The sequence below is a fragment of the Heloderma suspectum genome, chromosome W (genome assembly GCF_057233095.1).
Source record: "Heloderma suspectum isolate Gila_16-S chromosome W, 16-S_ref, whole genome shotgun sequence".
Lineage (NCBI taxonomy): Eukaryota > Metazoa > Chordata > Lepidosauria > Squamata > Helodermatidae > Heloderma > Heloderma suspectum.
This window is the reverse complement of record NC_139475.1, coordinates 57358937-57378768: the sequence shown is the minus strand read 5'-3', so window position 1 is coordinate 57378768 and position 19832 is coordinate 57358937. Positions and strand designations below refer to the sequence as shown.

The following is a 19832-nucleotide window of genomic DNA, read 5'->3' as shown; positions in this document are numbered from 1 at the left end:
GCCAGAGGTTGCTGTGGAAGCAGATAGGGATGTCAGAGAATTTCGCCACGAATCTCGGGGAAGCCGAATGCCAGCGCATTCGGCCTCCCCAAATCGGTGGCGAAACGGTCTGCCCCCCCCCGGGACGGGACTTACCTTGTGCGAATGTCCCTGTCGGCAGCGGCTCCAGCAGTGGTGTGGTGGTGGTGCGGCGGTCGCAGCTGGTCTTCTGACCGGCTGCCGCCGCCACCATTTCCAGTAAAAAAAACCACAAAAAAACAAAAAACGTGATAGGCTACGTAAACATTTACATAGCCTATCATGGCTAGATTTTAAAAAAATACTACGTAAATGTTTACGTAGCCTATCACGGCTGAGTAAAACAAAAAACACCGCGCATACGCAAATGGCGGCGCCCATGGGATCATGTGGATCATGTGTCTGTGTTTGTGGTCAGCTCAGTATACGGCAGGATGGGTTTGATCTATGACTTTTGGACTTCCCCCTGCCAGAACTCGTGCAGCGTGGAGTTGACAATGCAAAACCGGTGGCCAGGAGCTCCTTGCATGTGTGGATATGCCCTTCCCTTGATCTTGATGGGCCTCGACCATGTAGCCTGGAGTTACCAAGAAAAGATTCAAAGTACTCTCTATGGGTGTGGGTTGTTTAGGCCCTTCAAGAAGTTATCCCCCGATTGCCTGATGGGTTCATTCCAGGAATCGTTCCCTTTCCATGTCTTGTGTTGGTGCCCCGTGAAAGGATTGCCTGGGTCAGGTACCCAGGAATCCAGAGGCCCTTCCCTTGTGTTCAGAACCGTGGAGATGGCAACGGGGAAACCACGCTGATGAGGCTCTCAGTCCCGGTAGTAGCGTTTAGCTTTGGACTGTTCTGGAATTATACGGAGCCTACAGCTACTGACCCTCAGCTATATGATCTCTGAAGAGTGTAACCATGAAGCTTTTGCCGTGGGATTCCCTGCAATAAAGAAATCTCACCATTTGGGTGTCCGGTGTCAGATTGCCTGAGGGTGTGCGCTGGTGGGGTTGGGGAGCCTGACAGAATGTTGTTTGCTTCACAACTGAAGTAATACACATGGCCATCTAAAGCGGCTTCCCATTTAATTTCAGGGTCTAAAATTTAGCATTCATGTGCTCCCACCTCTGGCATGGCCATGAAGTGTTCGGGGACTTTTGCTTAGATTAACCGCAGCTTGCTGTGTCATCCAAACCTGGACAAACCATGGTTAATCTTTAACTATGGTTAGTGAAAACAAGCCAACTTCAAAGCACTGTTTATGAGGCTGGCTAGATTTCACTAACCATAGTTAAGAGTAACCACAGTTTAGGGTTTGGATAACATGCTAAACTGCAATTAATCTAAAACAGAAGCAGAAACTCATTAGAAATTGAGCATCTACTTAAATTCATATTTAGCCAATTCCTTTGTTTCTTTGGTGAGTATGATTATGCACTTCCATCTTTTTGTTGCCTTTATTTTGTTAACCTTGTTTCAAAATAAAATGAAATGTCATGATTAAGAAGCAGAAGCTTCCAATCTCTTCCTTGCAGCCCCACTGGAGGAGGAGAGGGGGAGTACACAGGTCCAGCTAAGCTCATTCTCATAATGCTAAGCTACAGGTTAGTGATATGTCCAAAGACAAGTGGATCAATATCGTTGTTGTTGTTCAGTCGTGTCCGACTCTTCGTGACCCCGTGGACCATAGCACGCCAGGCCTTCCTGTCCTGTGCTCTGTCCCGGAGCATGCTCAAGTCCATATTCATTGCATCGGTGATGCTATCTAGCCATCTCATCCTCTGCCGCCCCCTTCTCCTTTTGCCTTCAATCTTTCTCAGCATCAGGGTCTTTTCCAGGGAGTTTTCTCTCCGCATTAGGTGGCCAAAATATTTGAGCTTCAGCTTCAGTATCTGTCCTTCCAATGAGCACTCAGGGTTGATTTCCTTTAGGATGGACTGATTTGACCTCCTTGCAGTCCAGGGGACTCGTACGAGTCTTCTCCAGCACCACAGTTCGAAAGCATCCATTCTTCGGCGCTCAGCCTTCCTTATAGTCCATGGATCAATATTACAGGTAGCCAATCTGAGCCATAAGTGGCACAGGGTATTGGGACCAGAGATGTGAAGGCCCAGCATTTTTTCCCACCTCCCCTTTTGGACTCCCCACCCCTCAAATCTTTCCAATTGGGGGGACATTGTAAACTATGAAATATTCTCTTTCAGAATGAACGAAGTGCTTAAGACAAGTTTTTACTTACTAAAATGTCTAGTATGAAAATTCTTATGCAAGACAGCATTAGAGGATAATTCCCATGTATATTATAGAGTCCAACATTGTTAAAGGTTTGATATCCAAATATGATAGCAGTATTTAATACTGTGACCACATGAGATGGTTTTTGTCTAAATAATACACCATTTGTTTACTAAAAAATTTGTGGTTTCCATTTTCAACTTTTATTTCCTTCAATTCCCAGATGGCAAAAACTAATATACATATACTCAGCTAGTGCAGCGATTTGCAACTCTCTCTCTAGTGTTGGGTATTTTTGGCAACTCTGCTTGTACAAAACTAAGCAAAATACTTTTGCAGCTAAATATTCTGTGCACTTATCTGAGAGTAGACTCCACTAAACAGAGTAGATCATATGTCTGAGTAAACATGTATAGGATTATTTTATGTAAGCTGCTTTGGGAAGATTTTTACCTGAAAAGGCAGCCAACAAACATTTAAATAAAAACAAATGAAATTACTATGCAAACTTCATAAATACACCAAATAGTTAGCATGTAAAATTGCACTGAGTTGTAACTGATGCATTTTTATCATATTAAAAGAACATAATAAGTTTAGGTTTTATAAGAAAGTAAGTACTGCATATATTTCCATCTTCCCCAGAATTTGAGGGGGTTTCCCAAGGGGGGAAAATTGCTTTTTTCCACAGCTTCAAAATTTCCAGATGTTTTACACTTCTATCAGGACTTTATGGCACTGCTGAAACTAGAACGCAAAGGTACAGAGAAGTGGCCATGGCATAGTTAGGGTTACATGTAGCCAGCATGATGGTGTTTCTCCCCCCCCCCCCATTCTACACCCAGGCAATCTAAAATTCTGCAACCTGTATAAGCTTGTCCAGTTACTCTTATTTCCTACCTTTCTATCAGAATATTGTTCAAGGCAGCTAAAACAAAATTCATTACAAAACAAAATTAAAATGTATTAGAAAATTGATTCTGCCATCCACCACCACCACCACCACCACCACCACCAAGCGGGGGGTAAAATCTTAAATCCAACAGTTCATCTGGCTTCTGAAAACTTGCTCTGTACATTTCATAAATATGCTAAATAGAACAAGGTTTATATTGCCCATAAAGCTTTCATTAAGGGTTAGAAACTTGTTTTCTTTGGGTAAATTTTAAAAATCCTTTGATATAAGCAACTTTCAGTCTGCTAAATCAGGGACGTCGAACTAGATACGGTTGGGAGTGTTGTGGGAAACTTTCTTTAGTTTCCTCTGGCCCGCACCCAGGTGGGAGTAAGAAAAAAACGAGACCGAAGGAAAAGACAAAGGCGCCCCAGTAGGGTGATCTTTATTTCTGCTGCAGCAGGATTCCAAGCTAATTCAAGGCAAAGATAAAAAGAAGACAAGGATTCATAGAATCACAGAATCATAGAATAGTAGGGTTGGAAGGGGCCTACAAGGCCATTGAGTCCAACCCCCTGCTCAATGCAGGAATCCAAGTCAGAGCATCTCTGACAGGTGGCTGTCCAGCCTCGTCTTGAAGGCCTCCAGTGTGGGAGAGCCCACCACCTCCCCAGGTAATTGGTTCCATTGTCATATTGCTCTTACAGTCAGGATGTTTTTCCTGATGTTCAGCCGGAATCTGGCTTCCTGTCACTGGAGCCCATTATTCCATGTCCTGCACTCTGGGATGATCAAGAAGAGATCCTGGCCTTCTTCTCTGTGACAACCTTTCAAGTACTTGAAGAGTGCTATCAGATCTCCCCTCAATCTTCTCTTCTCAAGGCTAAACATGCCCAGTTCTTTCAGTCTCTCTTCACAGGACTTTGTTTCCAGTCCCCTGATCATCTTTGTTGCCCTCCTCTGAACCCTCTCCAGTTTGTCTGCATCCTTCTTAAAGTGTGGTGCCCAGAACTAGACACAGTACACCAGATGAGGCCTTACCAGTGCTGAGTAGAGGGGAACTAGTACTTCCCGGGATTTGGAAGCTATGCTTCTATTAATGCAGCCCAAAATAGCATTTGCCTTTTTTGCAACCACATCACATTGTTGGCTCATGTTCAGCTTGTGATCGACAACAATTCCAAGAGCCTTCTCGCTTGTCGTGTGGTTGAGCCACGTATCCCCCATCTTGTAACTGTGCGTTTGGTTTCTTTTTCCTAGGTGCAGAACTTGGCATTTATCCCTATTAAAGGTCATTCTGTTGTTTTCTGCCCAGCGCTCCAGTCTATCCAGTTCACTTTGAATTTTGTTTCTGTCTTCCAAATTTATTTATTTTATTTATTATTAAATTTATTAATCGCCCATCTGGCTGGTCACCCAGCCACTCTGGGCGATTACAACATACAATAAAAACAGTTTAAAACAATAAAATCCTACAATGAAAACATTTTCTAAAATACCCTGACCCACCCCAAATACCCTAACCCACCCCAAAGTATTAGCTCTCCCGCCCAATTTTGTGTCATCTGCAAATTGGATCAGCATTCCCTGCACCTCCTCCTCCAAGTCATTAATAACAATGTGGAAGAGCACTGGGCCCAGGACTGAGCCCTGCAGTACCCCACTCGTTACCTCTCCCCAGTTTGAGAAGGTCCCATTGATAAGCACTCCTTGAGTCCGATTCTGTAGCCAACTGTGGATCCACCGGATCGTTGTTTCATCTAGCCCACTTTGAGCTAGTTTGCTCATCAGGAGATCATGGGGCACTTTGTCGAAAGCTTTGCTGAAGTCGAGGTATATGATGTCTACAGCATTCCCACGGTCTACAAGGGAGGTTACCTGATCAAGAAATGAGATCAGATTCGTCTGGCAGGACTTGTTTTTGACAAATCCATGTTGGCTTCGAGTAATCACGGCATTGTTTTCAAGGTGCTTCCAGATGGATTGCTTTATCATCTGTTCCAGAATTTTCCCAGGGATTGATGTCAGACTGACTGGTCTGTAGTTCTCAGGTTCCTCCCTTTTACCCTTTTTGAAGAGAGGGACAACGTTAGCCCTCCCCCAGTCATCTGGCACTTCCCCCGTCCTCCATGATTTCTCAAAGAGAATAGACAGCGGTTCTGAGAGTTCTTCTGCCAGTTCCTTTATTACTCTAGGGTGCAGTTCATCTGGCCCTGGAGATTTGAACTCATTCAACGTAATTCAGTGTTCCTTGACCGTATGCCTATCGATCTCAAGCTGCAATCCTGCCCCTTCAGCCTGGACTTCGCCTTTGCCAGGGGGGTCATAGACCCTCTTTTGGGAGAAGACTGAGCCAAAGTAGGAATTGAGCACCTCTGCCTTTTCTTTGTCATCTGTTATCGTTTTGCCTTCCTTATTTAATAGCTGAACCACCATTTCTTTCCTCTGCCTTTTACTATGCACGTAGCTGAAGAAAGTCTTTTTGTTGTTTTTAGCATCCCTCGCTAACCTCAGCTCATTCTCAGCTTTAGCCTTCCTGACGCCATCCCTGCAATTCTGTGCTATCTGCCTGTACTCCTCCTTTGTTACTTGGCCTTCTTTCCACCTCCTATATGTGTCCTTTTTTGTTTTCAGGTCATCCCTAAGCTTTTTGTGAAGCCACATTGGCTTCTTCTGTTGTCTTCCACCTTTTCTTCTTGTTGGAATTGTTTGTGATTGTGCCTTGAGAATTTCCTTTTTTAAAAGCTCCCACCCATCTTGGACTCCTTTTCTCATTAGCGTTGCTTGCCATGGGACCTTCCTGATCATTGTTCTGAGTTTATTAAAATCAGCTTTCCTAAAATCCAGGGTACGCGTTTGACTACACTCAGCTTTTGCTTCCCTTAAAACCAAGAACTCAAGTACAACATGGTCACTTTCCCCCAGAGTTCCTGTAACTGCTACTTTACCTACTAAGTGATCTCTGTTGGTTAGGATCCAGTCAAGGATAGCCGATCCTCTAGTTCATTCCTCTACTTTCTGTAGGAGGAAGTTATCCACCACACAACTCAGGAATTTCCTGGAGGGGCCATGTTTTGCAGAATTTGTCTCCCAACAAATATCGGGGAAATTGAAGTCCCCCGTTACCACTACATCATGCTTCCTTAAAACATTGGCTATTTGCGTTTCAAAAGTTTCATCCTTGTCTTCTCCTTCATTGGGTGGCCGGTAGTAGACTCCGACCATCAGGTTCCTTTTCTTCTTTGCTCCATTTATTTCAACCCAGATGCTCTCGATGGGGCTACCAAGCTCATCCTCCTGTATTTCTGTGCAGAGATATGTATTTTTCACATACAGTGCAACCCCACCTCCCTTTCTGTTCCTCCTGTTCTTTTTGAACAAGTTATATCCTTCAATTGCTGTATTCCAGTCATGAGAGTCATCCCACCAAGTCTCAGTTACACCTATCAAGTCATAATTTCCCTCCTGTATTAAGAGTTCAAGTTCGTTCTGTTTGTTTCCCATACTCTGGGCATTAGTATATAGACATCGAAGACCATGTGCTTCATAGTCTGGCTTTCTTCCTCCATGTGTCTGAAGACTATTATTGGGCACTATCAGAGCTGTTCTCTCCGTTGCAGTGCATGCGCCTACATCCATTGTTACCCCCAACATTACATCTCCCTTCCCTGTAGGATTCAGTTTAAAGCCCTCCTGATTCCCTTTGTGTCGTGGCACACAGCTTTTATACAATCAAGCATTGCATCAGAAACATTCTCATTGATAATCTTTTCCCACCTTATCAGGGGTAAAGCTATAGCACTTGAATGGAATGTGCTGTGATGACTCATCTGTGGTGTATGCGATGGGCCTGCTTTAAGATAATGGTGTTGCCTAACTCATGGAATCAATCATTGTGAGATCAAGGCAGCCATGAAAATCTTAGGTCAAGCAAGGTATTTTCTCATTAGTTCCCCCCTTTGAATACAACCTATCAAAGCTTGTGTTCACCTTTTGCAATTTTTATGGCATTTTCTAACTCTTTGATTTCACGTAGTGTCATGTGGTGAGTTAGGTTCTAACTTTGTTATGCAGCACCACACCCACAGGGGAATGCACTTGATTATAAGAAGTATTCCTACAAAGGACAACATAAAGGGAAATACGGCTTTTAGCAATGCAGTTAGTATGCTAGACAGACCTGGCCACCAAGAAAAAAAGTCATCAAACCAATCTCTTGGAGGTTTTCCTGTAGGATTATTTTTGGCTATCGTTTTAGGTGTTCAGCACGGTCAACGGTATCTGCATAGGTATCTTTTACAAATACACAGCATTCTTGGCCAACTAGAGCACATATACCTCCTTGGGAGGCTAATAAGATGTCAAGAGCCATCCGATTTTGCGACGCTAGCTGTCACAATTGCTTTATTTCTTGGGCTTGACTCTCTATTATATTGGCAGTGTCATTGGCCATTTCTTCTAGAACACCTTGTAGGCAGATTACGCCACCTTTTAGGCTTGTGTGGCCTGCCCATCTGTCCCATGATAAACCATTTCGCAAATTTATGGCTCTGAGTCGTGGATGTTTCTGATCTTTTCGGTGGATGGGAGATGCCAGCATATTGTGGAAGGTGGAACTAGCCAAGTGAGGTATCAACTGCCAGACCAGCTGGTTGGCAAGGTGTAATAGGCTTTTGTTCCACAAACCCAATAGGTTCCGTACACCGCTGGTTTAGTCTGGGAGTTCCACTGTCCATATGCGAAACTTTTATCTGTTGTAGTGTACTACCCATGCCACTGGTTATGATTTAGGAAGTTTTTAGATCCTGTCATGGTGCAATTACAGAGAACGACCGTAGACTCTTGAGAAGATAGAGACTTGGAGCAGTTAATAAAGAGATCTTATTTAACTCAGGTGATCCAGGTCAGAACAAGTGCTTTTAAACCAATCACTTCTTTGTTGTTCTACTCCTGTCCCCTGGAACCCTGTCCCATGAGACTTCATGCAGGGATGGGTTTGAATAGTCATAAGGAGAAATGTAAGTCATATTAGCAGGAGTTAATGAAACAGGCACAACGGGCAAGCCTCCTTGAGACTGGAGAGGTACTTGAGTGAATATTCAGCAAGAAGTAACATTTGGCAGTAGTCGGGATTTTGTTAACTGGGAATAGGTTATTAAGGCATTTTCTTCAAAGGCACTTAGGGTTTTGATTAAACAGTCACTGAAAATAAGGAAACACAGTATAGATAGTGGAGCCATTAATAGAGTTTTTTAAACTTGGTCTTCAGGCCGAGACCCAGTACGGTCTCCGCTAGCCAAGGAATCCCTTTGTGTCGCAGCACACAGCAGCCATAAAAACCTTCGGTCAAGCAAGCTATTTTCTCATCACAAGGCTGGATGATCCAGCCTTCCACTGGCCAAATGATTTCAGGGGGCACAGCTATGCCCCCTGACATCGTTTGTCCCTAGCCGACATACCAGAACCTGGCTTAGGGGGCACTCACATGCAGCCCAGTTGTCTCGACTGAGTTGGCAGCTGGAGGAGTGGTCCAGCTGTCAGCTCAGCATCACAATTACGTTGGAAGCTGGAGGACCACTTGGCCTGCGCGGCATCCTCCCCCCTGTCAAAAGGTGCCGCACGGCCGAGTACCTGGGTTTGGGGGCAGTGCACAGTATGCAAACAGGCTCAGTTGGCACTAGAAACAGCTGCTCCCCATGGTGGATGAGTCCTCCATCAAATGCATCCCCTCCACTATCTCCAATCTGTGATTGGAGATAACAGTTGGGACAAATCCAGGGGTGGGCTTGGAAGCCAAAGCCCACCCCTTGAAGGAATCGCCAATAGCTCTGCAGGCTAGATGGGGAACCTTCATGGGCCAGAGGTTCCCCATCCATGCTGTACATCAAGAAGATAAGGCAGAGCACAAATGCTTTCTTTGGCTTATTCTGTGCCTTGTTGAATCACAGCATGCACATGCACACACAGGTAAGCGCATCCCTACCACCCCAAAATGGAGCAGGGAAAATTTCTGTAGCCCAGGAATTTGGAAAACAACAAAACTTAAAATTCACCCCAGCTTTGAAAACACCACACGCTTGCCAAGGTAAATTTGAAATTCTCCAGTCCTTTTAATACATTAACTTTACATATCAAGTTACAAGGGTTTTTGTATCATACCCCTCCCTCCCTCCCTCCCCTCCTGCCTCTTAGAAAACACACTGCATACAGAAGAATGCCACACACAGAGAAACATACCCCCCCCAAAGAACACCCAACCCAAATACTCTTAGAATTTTCATAAACATCTGGCCGGAAAGTAACACATACTGAAATACAGACTTGCAATGATACCCCATCATCTCACCAGCACCCTCTTGCTTGTTTGTTTTTACACAAAGCCAGCCAACACGGTCTTGTCAACCACCCATATGATAACTGGGGAGACAAAACACATGGACACACATAGAATACTTATTTGGAGGCAGCCAACCACCTCCTTAAGACCCTCCCCCTCCACAGAAACTGCTCCACAGAAAGCAGGAGAGGGAGATTCAAATTATTTTTTTTTTTTGGCCGAGGACACGATCTCAAGCTGGTAACCCTTAATGGAAGTAAAGCCACAGTAGGCCACTTTACATGTGACAGCCCATGGGTTAAACAAACCATGGGTTGTTGTGCATGAGCGGAAAAAGAGTGGCTGTGCTGCCTGCAATGTGCCATCCACTTCCGTTTTTAAGCAGCAAGCTATGATGGGCCCATTTGTGGGCTGCTGAGTGTGATGTGCAAAGCTGGACTGATAGGTTGTTTAGGGGAGAACAAAACATGGGTTAACCACTAGGTTGTTCAGCCCCTAAACAACCTATTGCTCTGGGTTCACATGTCATGGCCAATGATCTACGAAGGAGCCGATCATGGGTTACTGAATCAAAGTGGAAGTGGCAGGCTCTCAGGAGGCAGCACACTCTCCCTCCTGCTCCTGCATGATAACCCATGGGTTGTTTAAACCATGGGCTGTCATCACGTACAAACCAGGTCACAGGCTTGGAGGCAGGCAGTTGACAACTCTTCTTGTAAAGTGCAGGATGGGTCATGTCGAGGATCACATCACGTGGAGGATGTTGGCAGTTCCTGGCAAGGCAATTTTCCCACTTAAGTCCCCTGCCCCGAGATGAAAACACCTGGGTTTTTTAAAAGCAGAAAGGGACTTGGGTAGATCTGAAAAAACATTTCCAAGGCCACACTCCCCATTCTATGAAGATGTGGCCGCTTCCAGCCAAGAGTCACAGTGCAATACACACACCCTGCCTCTTGCATAGGGCGGGCAACTTATGGCCCTCCAGAAGTTTGGGCCTACAACCCACATTTTCCCTCGCTATGCTGGCTAGGGCTGATGGAAGTTGTAAGCCTTGGGTTTCCCCAAACACGTTACCAAGAGCAAAGCCACTGCAAGACAAGAGGCAAAAAAATGTACAGCTGGGGCAACCATTTGCATACAGAACAGATTAAGACTGGCTGCAGAAAGACAGAGAGCTTCAACTTTAAGAGCAACACACAGAACACAAGCACTCTGGTCACACTCTCACTCTCATGGTGTTCAACAAACAGGATGCACTCTGCCCTCTTCTGCAAAATAAAGAACTTTTTAAAAATCCACTTTGGATCAAATTAAAGCTCTTTAAATAAAAGCCAAAAACCTTCTGTAGCCATTTGTTTCCCTTTTTCCAAGACCAAACACAATGAGAACGAAAACATATGGCTCACAAGGGCTGAACCACTGCTTGGCTGGGCAGTCTGAGTGTCTTTCCATGTACTCCCAGTTCTCTCCCTTGCTTCTTAGTTTGGACAAACCATTGTTTGCCAGGGTATGCACAAGCCTGACATTCATATGGGATGACCATAGAATAGAATAGTAGAATAGTAGGGTTGGAAGGGGCCTACAAGGCCATCGAGTCCAACCCCCAAATCATGGCTTGGCCTGCTATGTGTGAAATGAGCTCTCATTTTTGAAAGCATAAACACTCTCCCCACATGCCTAAAAAGGCTGCCTGCCTTTACTTCTGAGACTCTTGAATGCCAGGGTCCTCAACAACTTCCAATTTTCAGCCATGATTTTGAGACGACCTTAAATATTTGCTCTCTGTTTTTTCTTTTCCTGTCTGTGACTCTGCACTTATTTACATTAGAAGGAAATTCCACCAAAATCAACAGAATTTCATCCTTCCCCCACAAGCATGCTCAGGATAAAAGTCTTAAATGTCTAGCTGTTTGGGGACAAGAAGCATCATTAATTTCTGCTACACTTTCCCACAAGGGCTGAAGGATTAAATCAAACGTACTGCAGCCCAGTGCCCTCCAGTCATGTCACACTACAACTCCCATCTGCCCCAGCCAGCAGGCCCAATGGACCTGGTGGCTGGGGCTGATGGGGGTTGTCATCCAACATATTTGGAAGGCACCCGTTTGGGGAGGTGCCTTCGGTATGTACACACACACACACACACACACACACACACACAGGTTCCCCAGATCATAGCCTCCGGTTCCATGCATGCAGTTTAGTGGTTCTCGACCCCAAAACACAGTCTTTTGGTGGGTTTTACCGTATCCGAGTGAAGAGGTTAAGGACTGAAACAGACTCCTAGGATCAAAAAGAAAAAAGTGTTAGCTCCATTCCATTCCCACCAGCTGATTACCAAGCATTTGTTCACACAACTGGATGTACCCATATCATTGTAAGGGTAGCCCATCTGGCTCGAAACAGACCATTGTCCTGTTTCCAGCAGAGGCCAGCCACATGCCTCCAGCAAACCCACAAGCAGGATGTGATGGCAAACATCTTTCTTTGCTCTTGGCCCCCAACTTCTTGTATTCAGAGGTAGACTGAATGGAGCCATCTACCACCATCCACCCTGTAGGAAGGATCCCAGAAGAGCGGGGGCAAACACCACCTCAGGGCCTACTCCAGAGGACTGCCCCCTAACAGGGCCATCTATCACCCCCTGCCCTATGGGAAGGATACTTATCTTGTGGTTCCCCCGCCCCATCTCCCGCCAGTCAAGCCCACACACGCACAACCATTTTTACAGGGGTCAGTTCTGTCCCCCATGCTGTTCACCATCTACATGAAAGAGCTGAGCGCGGTCATCCAGAGTTCTGGAGTGCGCTGTCATCAGTACGCCGATGACACGCAGCTCTATTTCTCCTTCTCACCTCCTTCTTCAGGTGAGGCTGTGGCTGTGCTGAATCAGTGCCTGGCTGCAACAACGGGCCGGGTGAGGGCCAACAAACTGAAGCTCAACCCAGCCAAGACTGGGGTGCTGTTGGTGGGTGGTTCTGCTGACCGGAGGGAGGGTGCTCACCCTGCTCTGGATGGGGTTGCACTCCCCCCGAAGGAGCAGGTCTGCAGCTTGGGGTCCTCCTGGAGCCGCCTTTGTCACCTGAGGCTCCTGGAGCCGCCTTTGTCACCAATGCGCTCTACGTGGGGCTGCCCTTGAAGATGGGTCGGAAGCTGCAGCTCATGCAAAATGCGGTGGCCAGATTGATAACGGGGACCAGAAGGTCCGAACATATAAGGCCGACTCTGGCCCGCTTGCACCAGCTGCCTGTATGCTTCCGAGCCCAATTCAAGGTGCTGGTTTTGACCTATAAAGCCCTACGCGGCTTGGGACCGCAATACCTGACGGAGCTCTGCTCCCGACACGAACCTACCCGTACACTATGCACAACATCTAAGGCCCTCCTCCAGCTGCCTACACTGAGGGAAGCCCGGAAGGCAGCAACGAGGGAGAGGGCCTTCTTGGTGGTGGCACCCAAATTATGGAATGGTCTCCATGATGAGGCCCACCTGGCGCCAATGTTGTCATCTTTTCGGCGCCAGGTTAAGACCTTTCTCTTCTCCCAGGCATTCGACAGTATATGATAAGTGTTTAATTGATCCTGGAATGTCTTATGGTTATGGTTATTTGTTTTTGAGATTGTTTGTTTGAAGTTGTTTTAGATATATGCTTCTTTTGTCTGTTCATGTGTTTTTTTTATGTAAATGGTTTTTAATATCTGTATACTGTATTTTTAATGTTTTTAATCTTTGTAAACCACCCAGAGAGCTCCAGCTATTGGGCAGTATAGAAAAGTAATAAATAATAATAAAATTAATACCTTGGTGGAGCGTGTTTTGCTGAAGACGTTCCAAAACCTGAGTGTCTCATCCCCTGCTCCCGTTACAATAGCCTCCCCATCAGGTGACATTGCCTGCAGAAGGGAAGAATGTGAACAGAAAGTGCCAGGGAATGCTTCCTGGGAGAAGGGCATTGCTGCAAGGGAGACACCCCCCCCCCCACAGTTTTCTACTACTTACACACACACACACAGTGCATACTTATAAGACAAGAGGCAGGCCACAGAGGGTTGAGGAAAATGCTCACCAGGTAGAGGACTCTGTACGAATGCCCGGTTAGCTTTGCCACCTGAGTCAAGGATGGGTATTTCCAGACAAGAATCTGGTTCTGCGAGTATCCGTGAGTGCTCACCTGCAGAGAGAAGGTCCTTCAGATCACAGCTAGGAAAAAAGAGATCTAGCATAGACGTTGTGGTGGGGGCCGGCAACGGGTGGCCCACAGGTAGGATCTGGCCCTCTTGAGAGGCCTGTCCCCTTCCAGTTGAAAGCAGGTGGGAAGGGGGCTCCGACTATGGAACTTGCTGCAGTCTACTCAAGAAGAGGGACTTGCAATGCCACCTCCTCAGAACAGCCCTCCTGTACAGGCAGTAGCTAACTAGGGGGCAGTTAAGCACCATGACCTAGGTCAGCCAAAGATTCATTTGGAAGGCTATCTTTACAGGGTTGTTGTGGGGATTACGGAATACTGAGTATTTTGAACATCTGAATTATGCTATATAAATGCTAAATCACGAGGATAAAACCATGACAGAACAGCATTTTTATTCAATGGCATTTTTACCCTGCCATCCCTGCAAGGAATTCAGGGCGTACAAGTACAGTTCTTCCACGATCCTGTTTTACCCTCACAACACCCCTGCAAGATAGATTGGGCTGAGGGAGCAGTGTTCAAATATCGAGGGGAAAAGGTAGACAGCCCTGTAATGAAATCCCCAAGTCTTAGCCCCTTCCAGCCCAATGATAGCCAAATTATGTCCCACTTCCCCTCCAACACTGCTGGAGTCAACCCATCCAGCTGTGCTTGAATTACTGGAGCGTGTGTATCCAGTTCCCTTAACCTTTGTGATGCCCCACCTTAGTTTGCTTGCAGCATCTGGCTGGCCACTGTGGAAAACAGGATGCTGGGCTAGAGAGTCATTCATTCATTCATATATATATATATATATATTATTTATTTAAACTATTTCTTGGCTGCCTTTCAGGGCAGAAGCCTTCCCAAGACGGCTCACAGAAATAAAATATACATTTGTACCCCGCCTTTCTATTAAAAAATGGCACTCAAGGTGGCTGTTGATCTGTTCCAGGTGGCCTACTCTTTCTGTTTAAGAGCAGGAGTAGGCAACCTGGTGCCCTCCATGAGTTTTGGACTACAACTCCCATCAGTCCTGGCCAGCATGGCCAATGGTCAGGGATTACAGACAGGAGTTGTAGGCCAGTCAGAAGCCACAAGGAAGGTAAGGGGGGCATCACAAAAGGTTAAGGGAACTGGGTCCCCTCTTCCTCCCCCTTGGAATTCAAGCAGCACTGGTGGGGTTAACTAGTCCAAAGTCACCCAAAGGGCTTGTCACCTAACAAGGATTTGAACTTGGGTCTCTGTGAAAGTTTGAGGCCTACAAAGGAAAAGGTCAGGCCTAGAGCCTGGAGTTTTTTGTTGGGAGGGGGTATCCCTGAGAAGAGTAGTTTCATTTCCCTGGTTAAGTTTCATTTTCCTTTCTCTGGTTGGTTTCATTTTCCTGGGTTAGGTTTCATTTCTCCAGGCCTGAAGCAATATTTTCGGTTTTGAGGAAGGAGGGTATATAAAGAGCAGCGTCGGGGAGCTCAGAAACTGAAGAGGGAGCAGGAAGAAGCAGCCTGGAGAAGTCTAAGGACAGCTAGGGTAAAGGAACTTGCGTTTTTGCAACCTTTATTTTCTTTTAAAGCCTTTTGTATCACTCAGCTCTTTTGTGCAAATACCTTTAGTTGTGATTTGCTTGCTTTAATTTACCAGTAAACTGTTGTGGCTAAGCCCTGTGTCTAGAGTGTCAGTCACCCCATGTCTACAGCCTAAACCCCACGCTATTGGAAAGGGGAAGGTAAAAGAAGGCAGGTGGGACTTTTAAGGAGGCAAGAGATCCTTAAGGAGTTGCTCAGAGGGTCCAGGTCATAAGGGGAACCCTGACAGTCTCCCAAGTTCAATACATTCTCCATTCTACCACCCTAGTGCTCTGCTGAAAAAACCCACCACCACTACACAGGGGCCCATCTTTGAGGCAGGGTAGCCTAATTTGCTCCTGCCAGAAGTCCTTACCAGCTCATTGGCGTGCCTAGACCAGGCAAGGTTGCACACCTGCGACCCAGTGTCAATGCACTGCAAAGACTGTCCGGTTAATGTGTTCCAGAAACGTATGCAGCGATCCGCTGTACCGCCCCCAGAGGCCAGCAGCCCGTGCTGGTGGGGGGACCAAGCAATAGCTTTGACTGCCGCGAGGTGGTCCGTGTACTGCTGGACGGGGCTGAGGCTGGAGTGGTTCCAGACGAGGAGCTGGGGAGGCAGGACAGACTTGTGAGCACCTGGCTTTCAGAGCAGAGGAGCTGCGGTAGAAGCAGGTGGGCCAAATGAGTCACCACTCCAGAATGCCCCTCTCTAACATTGTGAGTTGTGGGCCAGTCCAACTCCCGTATTTGGAGGGGAGGTGGCTGGTGGCTGGAAAGAGAACCTCGTCAGTTGCAGCAGCGTCCCCACCATTCCCATGTGTGGAATGCTCTGCCCAGGCAAGCTAGCCTGACATCTTATTTGATGCCTTTCCAACACCAGGTGAAAAATCCTGTTTACCCAGGATTTCGGATCTGGTTTTAACTATGCTGGATTTTTTATTGCTTTATTCTAATGGCTGCAATTTACTGTGTTTAAAATTGATATTTATCCTGCTTTTCAATTAAGAACAATTCAAGGCAGCTTTGAATTGTTCACTAATTTTACAGATTGTTTGATATTAGCATAGGCCATCCTCCGGAGTGGAAACACTGGATGGTGTCCTATACCACAACTGCACCTCCACTAGTTCTTTTGCACTAGTGGAACAGACCGTTAGCACAACAGGAACCAGCTGTTCCTAAAATGAGCACTGAAATAAGCAGCAGTGCTCATTTCCCGAACAGAACAGGCCACCAGAGCTCCCTTCCATGAGTTCCTCTGACCTGCCCCATTCCAGAAATATGGAAACTCTACTCAGTGGTGAATTTCTGTTCTCATCAAGTGAAGGAGGCCGGCCAGTACAGGGAAGGCCCCGCCTCCCGGGCTGGGAAGGCAATCTCCAACTTGAGCTTCTGGAGCAGGCAGGGCCTCCCCCCCACACTCACCAGTTGAGTCTTCGAAGTTATTGAAAGTCCTCGGAGGCCCTCCATCCTGATGGTCTTTGATTGTGAACCTTGACTGATGATCGGGCAAAGGAAGCAACAGTGGTGAGGCCTGCCTAGCCTAAGAGTCGCCTAGAAAGAGGCCTCTTTCTCGATGAGAACAAAAGTTCACCGCTGAGTAAAGAATTTGTTTCTCCCCTCGAGTGCAGGAGGCCAGACAGTATGGGGATGTGACAAGGCAGTTCATCCCTGGGTGGGTCAACATACCCTTAGGCTGACCCCCTGCTAGGGTTGTAGAACCTGCTGGAGGACCCTCCTGCAGAGGAAAAAGGTTGATCTTGTAGTGACGTGTGAATGTATGCACAGATGACCCCGTGGCTGCCCTGCAGATCTCCTCAAGTGGAGCCCTCCCCAAGAAGGCTGCTGATGTGGCCATCCCCCTAACCGAGTGGGCCAGGATTCCCTCTGGGACTGTTGGGCCGCTGGCGCCGTAAGCCTGTGCAATGCACTCGCATAGCCAGCGTGCCAGAGAGGCTATCGACACCTTCTTGCTCAAGGAGAATGGTTTGAAGGACACGAATAGGGCGCTGTGGGGCCTGGTCCTATCTAAATAGAACTTGAGGGCCCGCCTGGCATCCAGAGTGTGCCACTCCCTCTCCTGGGGTTTGGAAGGGTGAGGGCAGAAGGATGGGATGACCAGTTCCTGGGCTCTGTGGAAGTCAGAGTTGATCTTGGGGATGACGGATGGGTCTGGGCGGAGGACCACCTTGTCCCTGTGAAAAATACAAAGCTCCTTTTCCACCAAAAAAGCCGCCAGTTCAGAGACCCTTCTGGCGGATGTGATGGCAGCCCCTAGGGGATCGAATGGGGCTTTGGACAGTGCCTTGAAAATAGCGTTGAGGCTCCATGTGGGGAACCTCCTCACAGGATTGATCAATGAAGCTGCCCTAAGGAACCTCTTAATGTGGGGGTGAGAACCTAGCCCCCACCCCAGCTGCCCTAGTATGGACCCCAAGGTGGAAACCTGTTGTCGTAAGGTATTTCTTTGACCTCTAGCAGTTTCCGCTTAACCTCCAGGCAGTTAGTTTCAGGAAACCAGGTGTGTGATCAGCCCTTGGGTCAGCCGATTGTGCCGGGGTGGCAGGATCAGGTTTGGCCATGGATAGGTTTTCAAGGTCGGCATACCACAGTCTCCTTGGCCAATTGGGCGCTAACAGGATTAGATCCACCCGCTGGTCCCTCAGCTTCTGGATCACCTTCAGGATGAGGAGCGGGGGGGGGGCATAAAGAAGACCCCCGGGCCAACTGCTGGTCCGGGCGTCTGTGAACTTGGCACCTCTCATGACATAGCGGGTGGCGAATCTGGGGAGCTTGGCATTCTGCTGGGATGCAAAGAGGTCGAAGCAGCGCTGGCCTAACCAGCTCATCAGCCAACTAAACATATCCAGATGGAGGGACCACTCCCCTGGGTCTAGGGACATCCTTCTGAGCCAGTCAGCTGGGACGTTCAGCACACATTTTAGGTGCTCTGCCTTGATGGCACGGAGGTGTTTCTGGGCCTACCTGAATAGCATCACGGTCTCCTTCTGAAGGAATTTGGACTGAGTCCCTCCTTGTTTGTTCACAAACACCTCCATCATTATTATTATTATTATTATTAAATTTACTAATCGCCCATCTGGCTGGTCACCTAGCCATGCTGTCCGTTCTGAGTAGGACATCCTACAACTCTGTGGGGCTAGGTGCCTCAATGCCAGGAGGATGGCCCTCAGTTCCAGTAGGTTGATGCTGAGGTGGGATTCCTCCTTGGTCCACAGGCCCTGGGTGTGGTGATCCCTGCAGAGAGTGCCCCATCTTGTGAGGCAAGCATCCGTGGTTAGGGTGGTAAATATCAGAGTCTGGATGGAGACACCCTCCGCAAGGCTGCGTGAGTGTGACCACCAGGCCAGGGAGCAAGACACTCCTGCTGGTATTGCCACTGCTGGGTTGAGGATGGATGCCATTTCCATCTGGCAGGCCAGGAGGAATGACCGTAGGGGCCTTGCGTGGAATCTTGCCCACTGGACGGACTCCTGGCATGAAACCATCATGCCCAGCAGCTTTGCTAGTTCTCTGAGACAGGACTTCTTTTCAGTCTGGATCTGGGCCGCCAGCCTGCTTACTCTTTCAACCCTAAGATCCCTGGAGTTCATCGTCAACAAGGGGAAGTGCTCCCTGACACCCTCACAGTCCCTACTCCACCTGGGGGGGGGGGTGACCCTGGATACAACCAAGGACATCATGACCCTATCTTCAGACAGGCAAACTGCATGACACTGGTGTCCTGTATGCACCGTTCCCGTGATGGTGAGCAGATCAGGACATTGTCCAAAAAGAGGTGTAGATAAGGATGTACGAAAGTCACTTACCTTTCCGCGGATTATGTTCATGGGGGGGGGAGGCGTTCCATCCCTCCCCCCGGAATCCTCGACGGGGGAGGAGGCGATCCGTTCCTCCCCCCCGGAATCCTCGACGGCTGGCTGTGCTCTGTGGCGGCTCCGTGGAGCAGCCGGCCAGGCCCAGGCCAGAGCCATCCGCAGCCGGATTTCCGGCCGTGGAGGGCTCTGGGTAAAAACAAACAAACCTGCATACGCAAATGGCGGCGGCTATGGCCGCTGCCATTTGTGTGCCTTATTTTTGGCCATCTTAGTCTACGTAAATATTTACGTAGACTATTACGGCGAAAATAAAGGGGAACGCAAATAGCGCCCACTACGCTATTTGCGTCCCTTTTTGAGTCGCCGTTTTAGCCTACGTAAATATTTACGTAGGGTAAAACGGCGAATCAAAAAGGGATGCAAATAGCGCCCACTACGCCATTTGCGTTCCTTTATTTTCGCCGTAATAGTCTACGTAAATATTTACGTAGACTAAGACGGCAAAAAATAAGGAACGCAAATGGCGGCAGCCGTAGCCGCCGCCATTTGCGTACGCGGGTTGTTGTTTTTTTGTTTAACCTAGCCGTGATAGGCTACGTAAATCTTTACGTAGCCTATCACGTCCCTGTAAAAAAAAAACAAAAAGCCCTCCAGACTGCAAATAGCGGCGGCGGCAGCCAGTCAGAAGACCAGCAGCCAGAGCCGCCACCGCCTGGAACATCTGCCCCAGGTAAGTCTCGTCCCGGGGGGGATCCGCCGTTCCACCACAGATTTCAGGGGA

The 19832-nt window shown here is 47.6% G+C and overlaps 2 protein-coding genes across 7 annotated transcripts in view; one reads left to right on the top strand and one right to left on the bottom strand.

Moving 5' to 3' along the window:
* Positions 1 to 11638: 11638 nt before the first annotated feature.
* The window catches only part of LOC146334053 (fizzy-related protein homolog), a 17670-nt gene continuing 9476 nt past the window's right edge, over positions 11639 to 19832 (bottom strand). Inside the window, exons 4-7 of the mRNA XM_084824911.1 lie at positions 15586 to 15819; positions 13546 to 13650; positions 13280 to 13372; positions 11639 to 11762 (exon numbers count right to left, since the gene is read on the bottom strand). Coding sequence (XP_084681037.1) covers positions 11721 to 11762; positions 13280 to 13372; positions 13546 to 13650; positions 15586 to 15819 — 474 coding nt within the window. The 3' untranslated portion in view covers positions 11639 to 11720. The remainder of the gene's footprint in view (positions 11763 to 13279; positions 13373 to 13545; positions 13651 to 15585; positions 15820 to 19832) is intronic.
* LOC146334052 (uncharacterized) overlaps positions 15094 to 19832 on the top strand; it is a 25910-nt gene continuing 21171 nt past the window's right edge. For 3 of the 6 annotated variants that reach the window (XM_084825180.1, XM_084825178.1, XM_084825179.1), the window contains exon 1: positions 15094 to 15174. The gene's annotated coding sequence lies outside the window, so the exon portion shown is untranslated. The remainder of the gene's footprint in view (positions 15175 to 19832) is intronic. The other 3 variants (XM_084825183.1, XM_084825182.1, XM_084825181.1) reach the window with 1 other exon arrangement.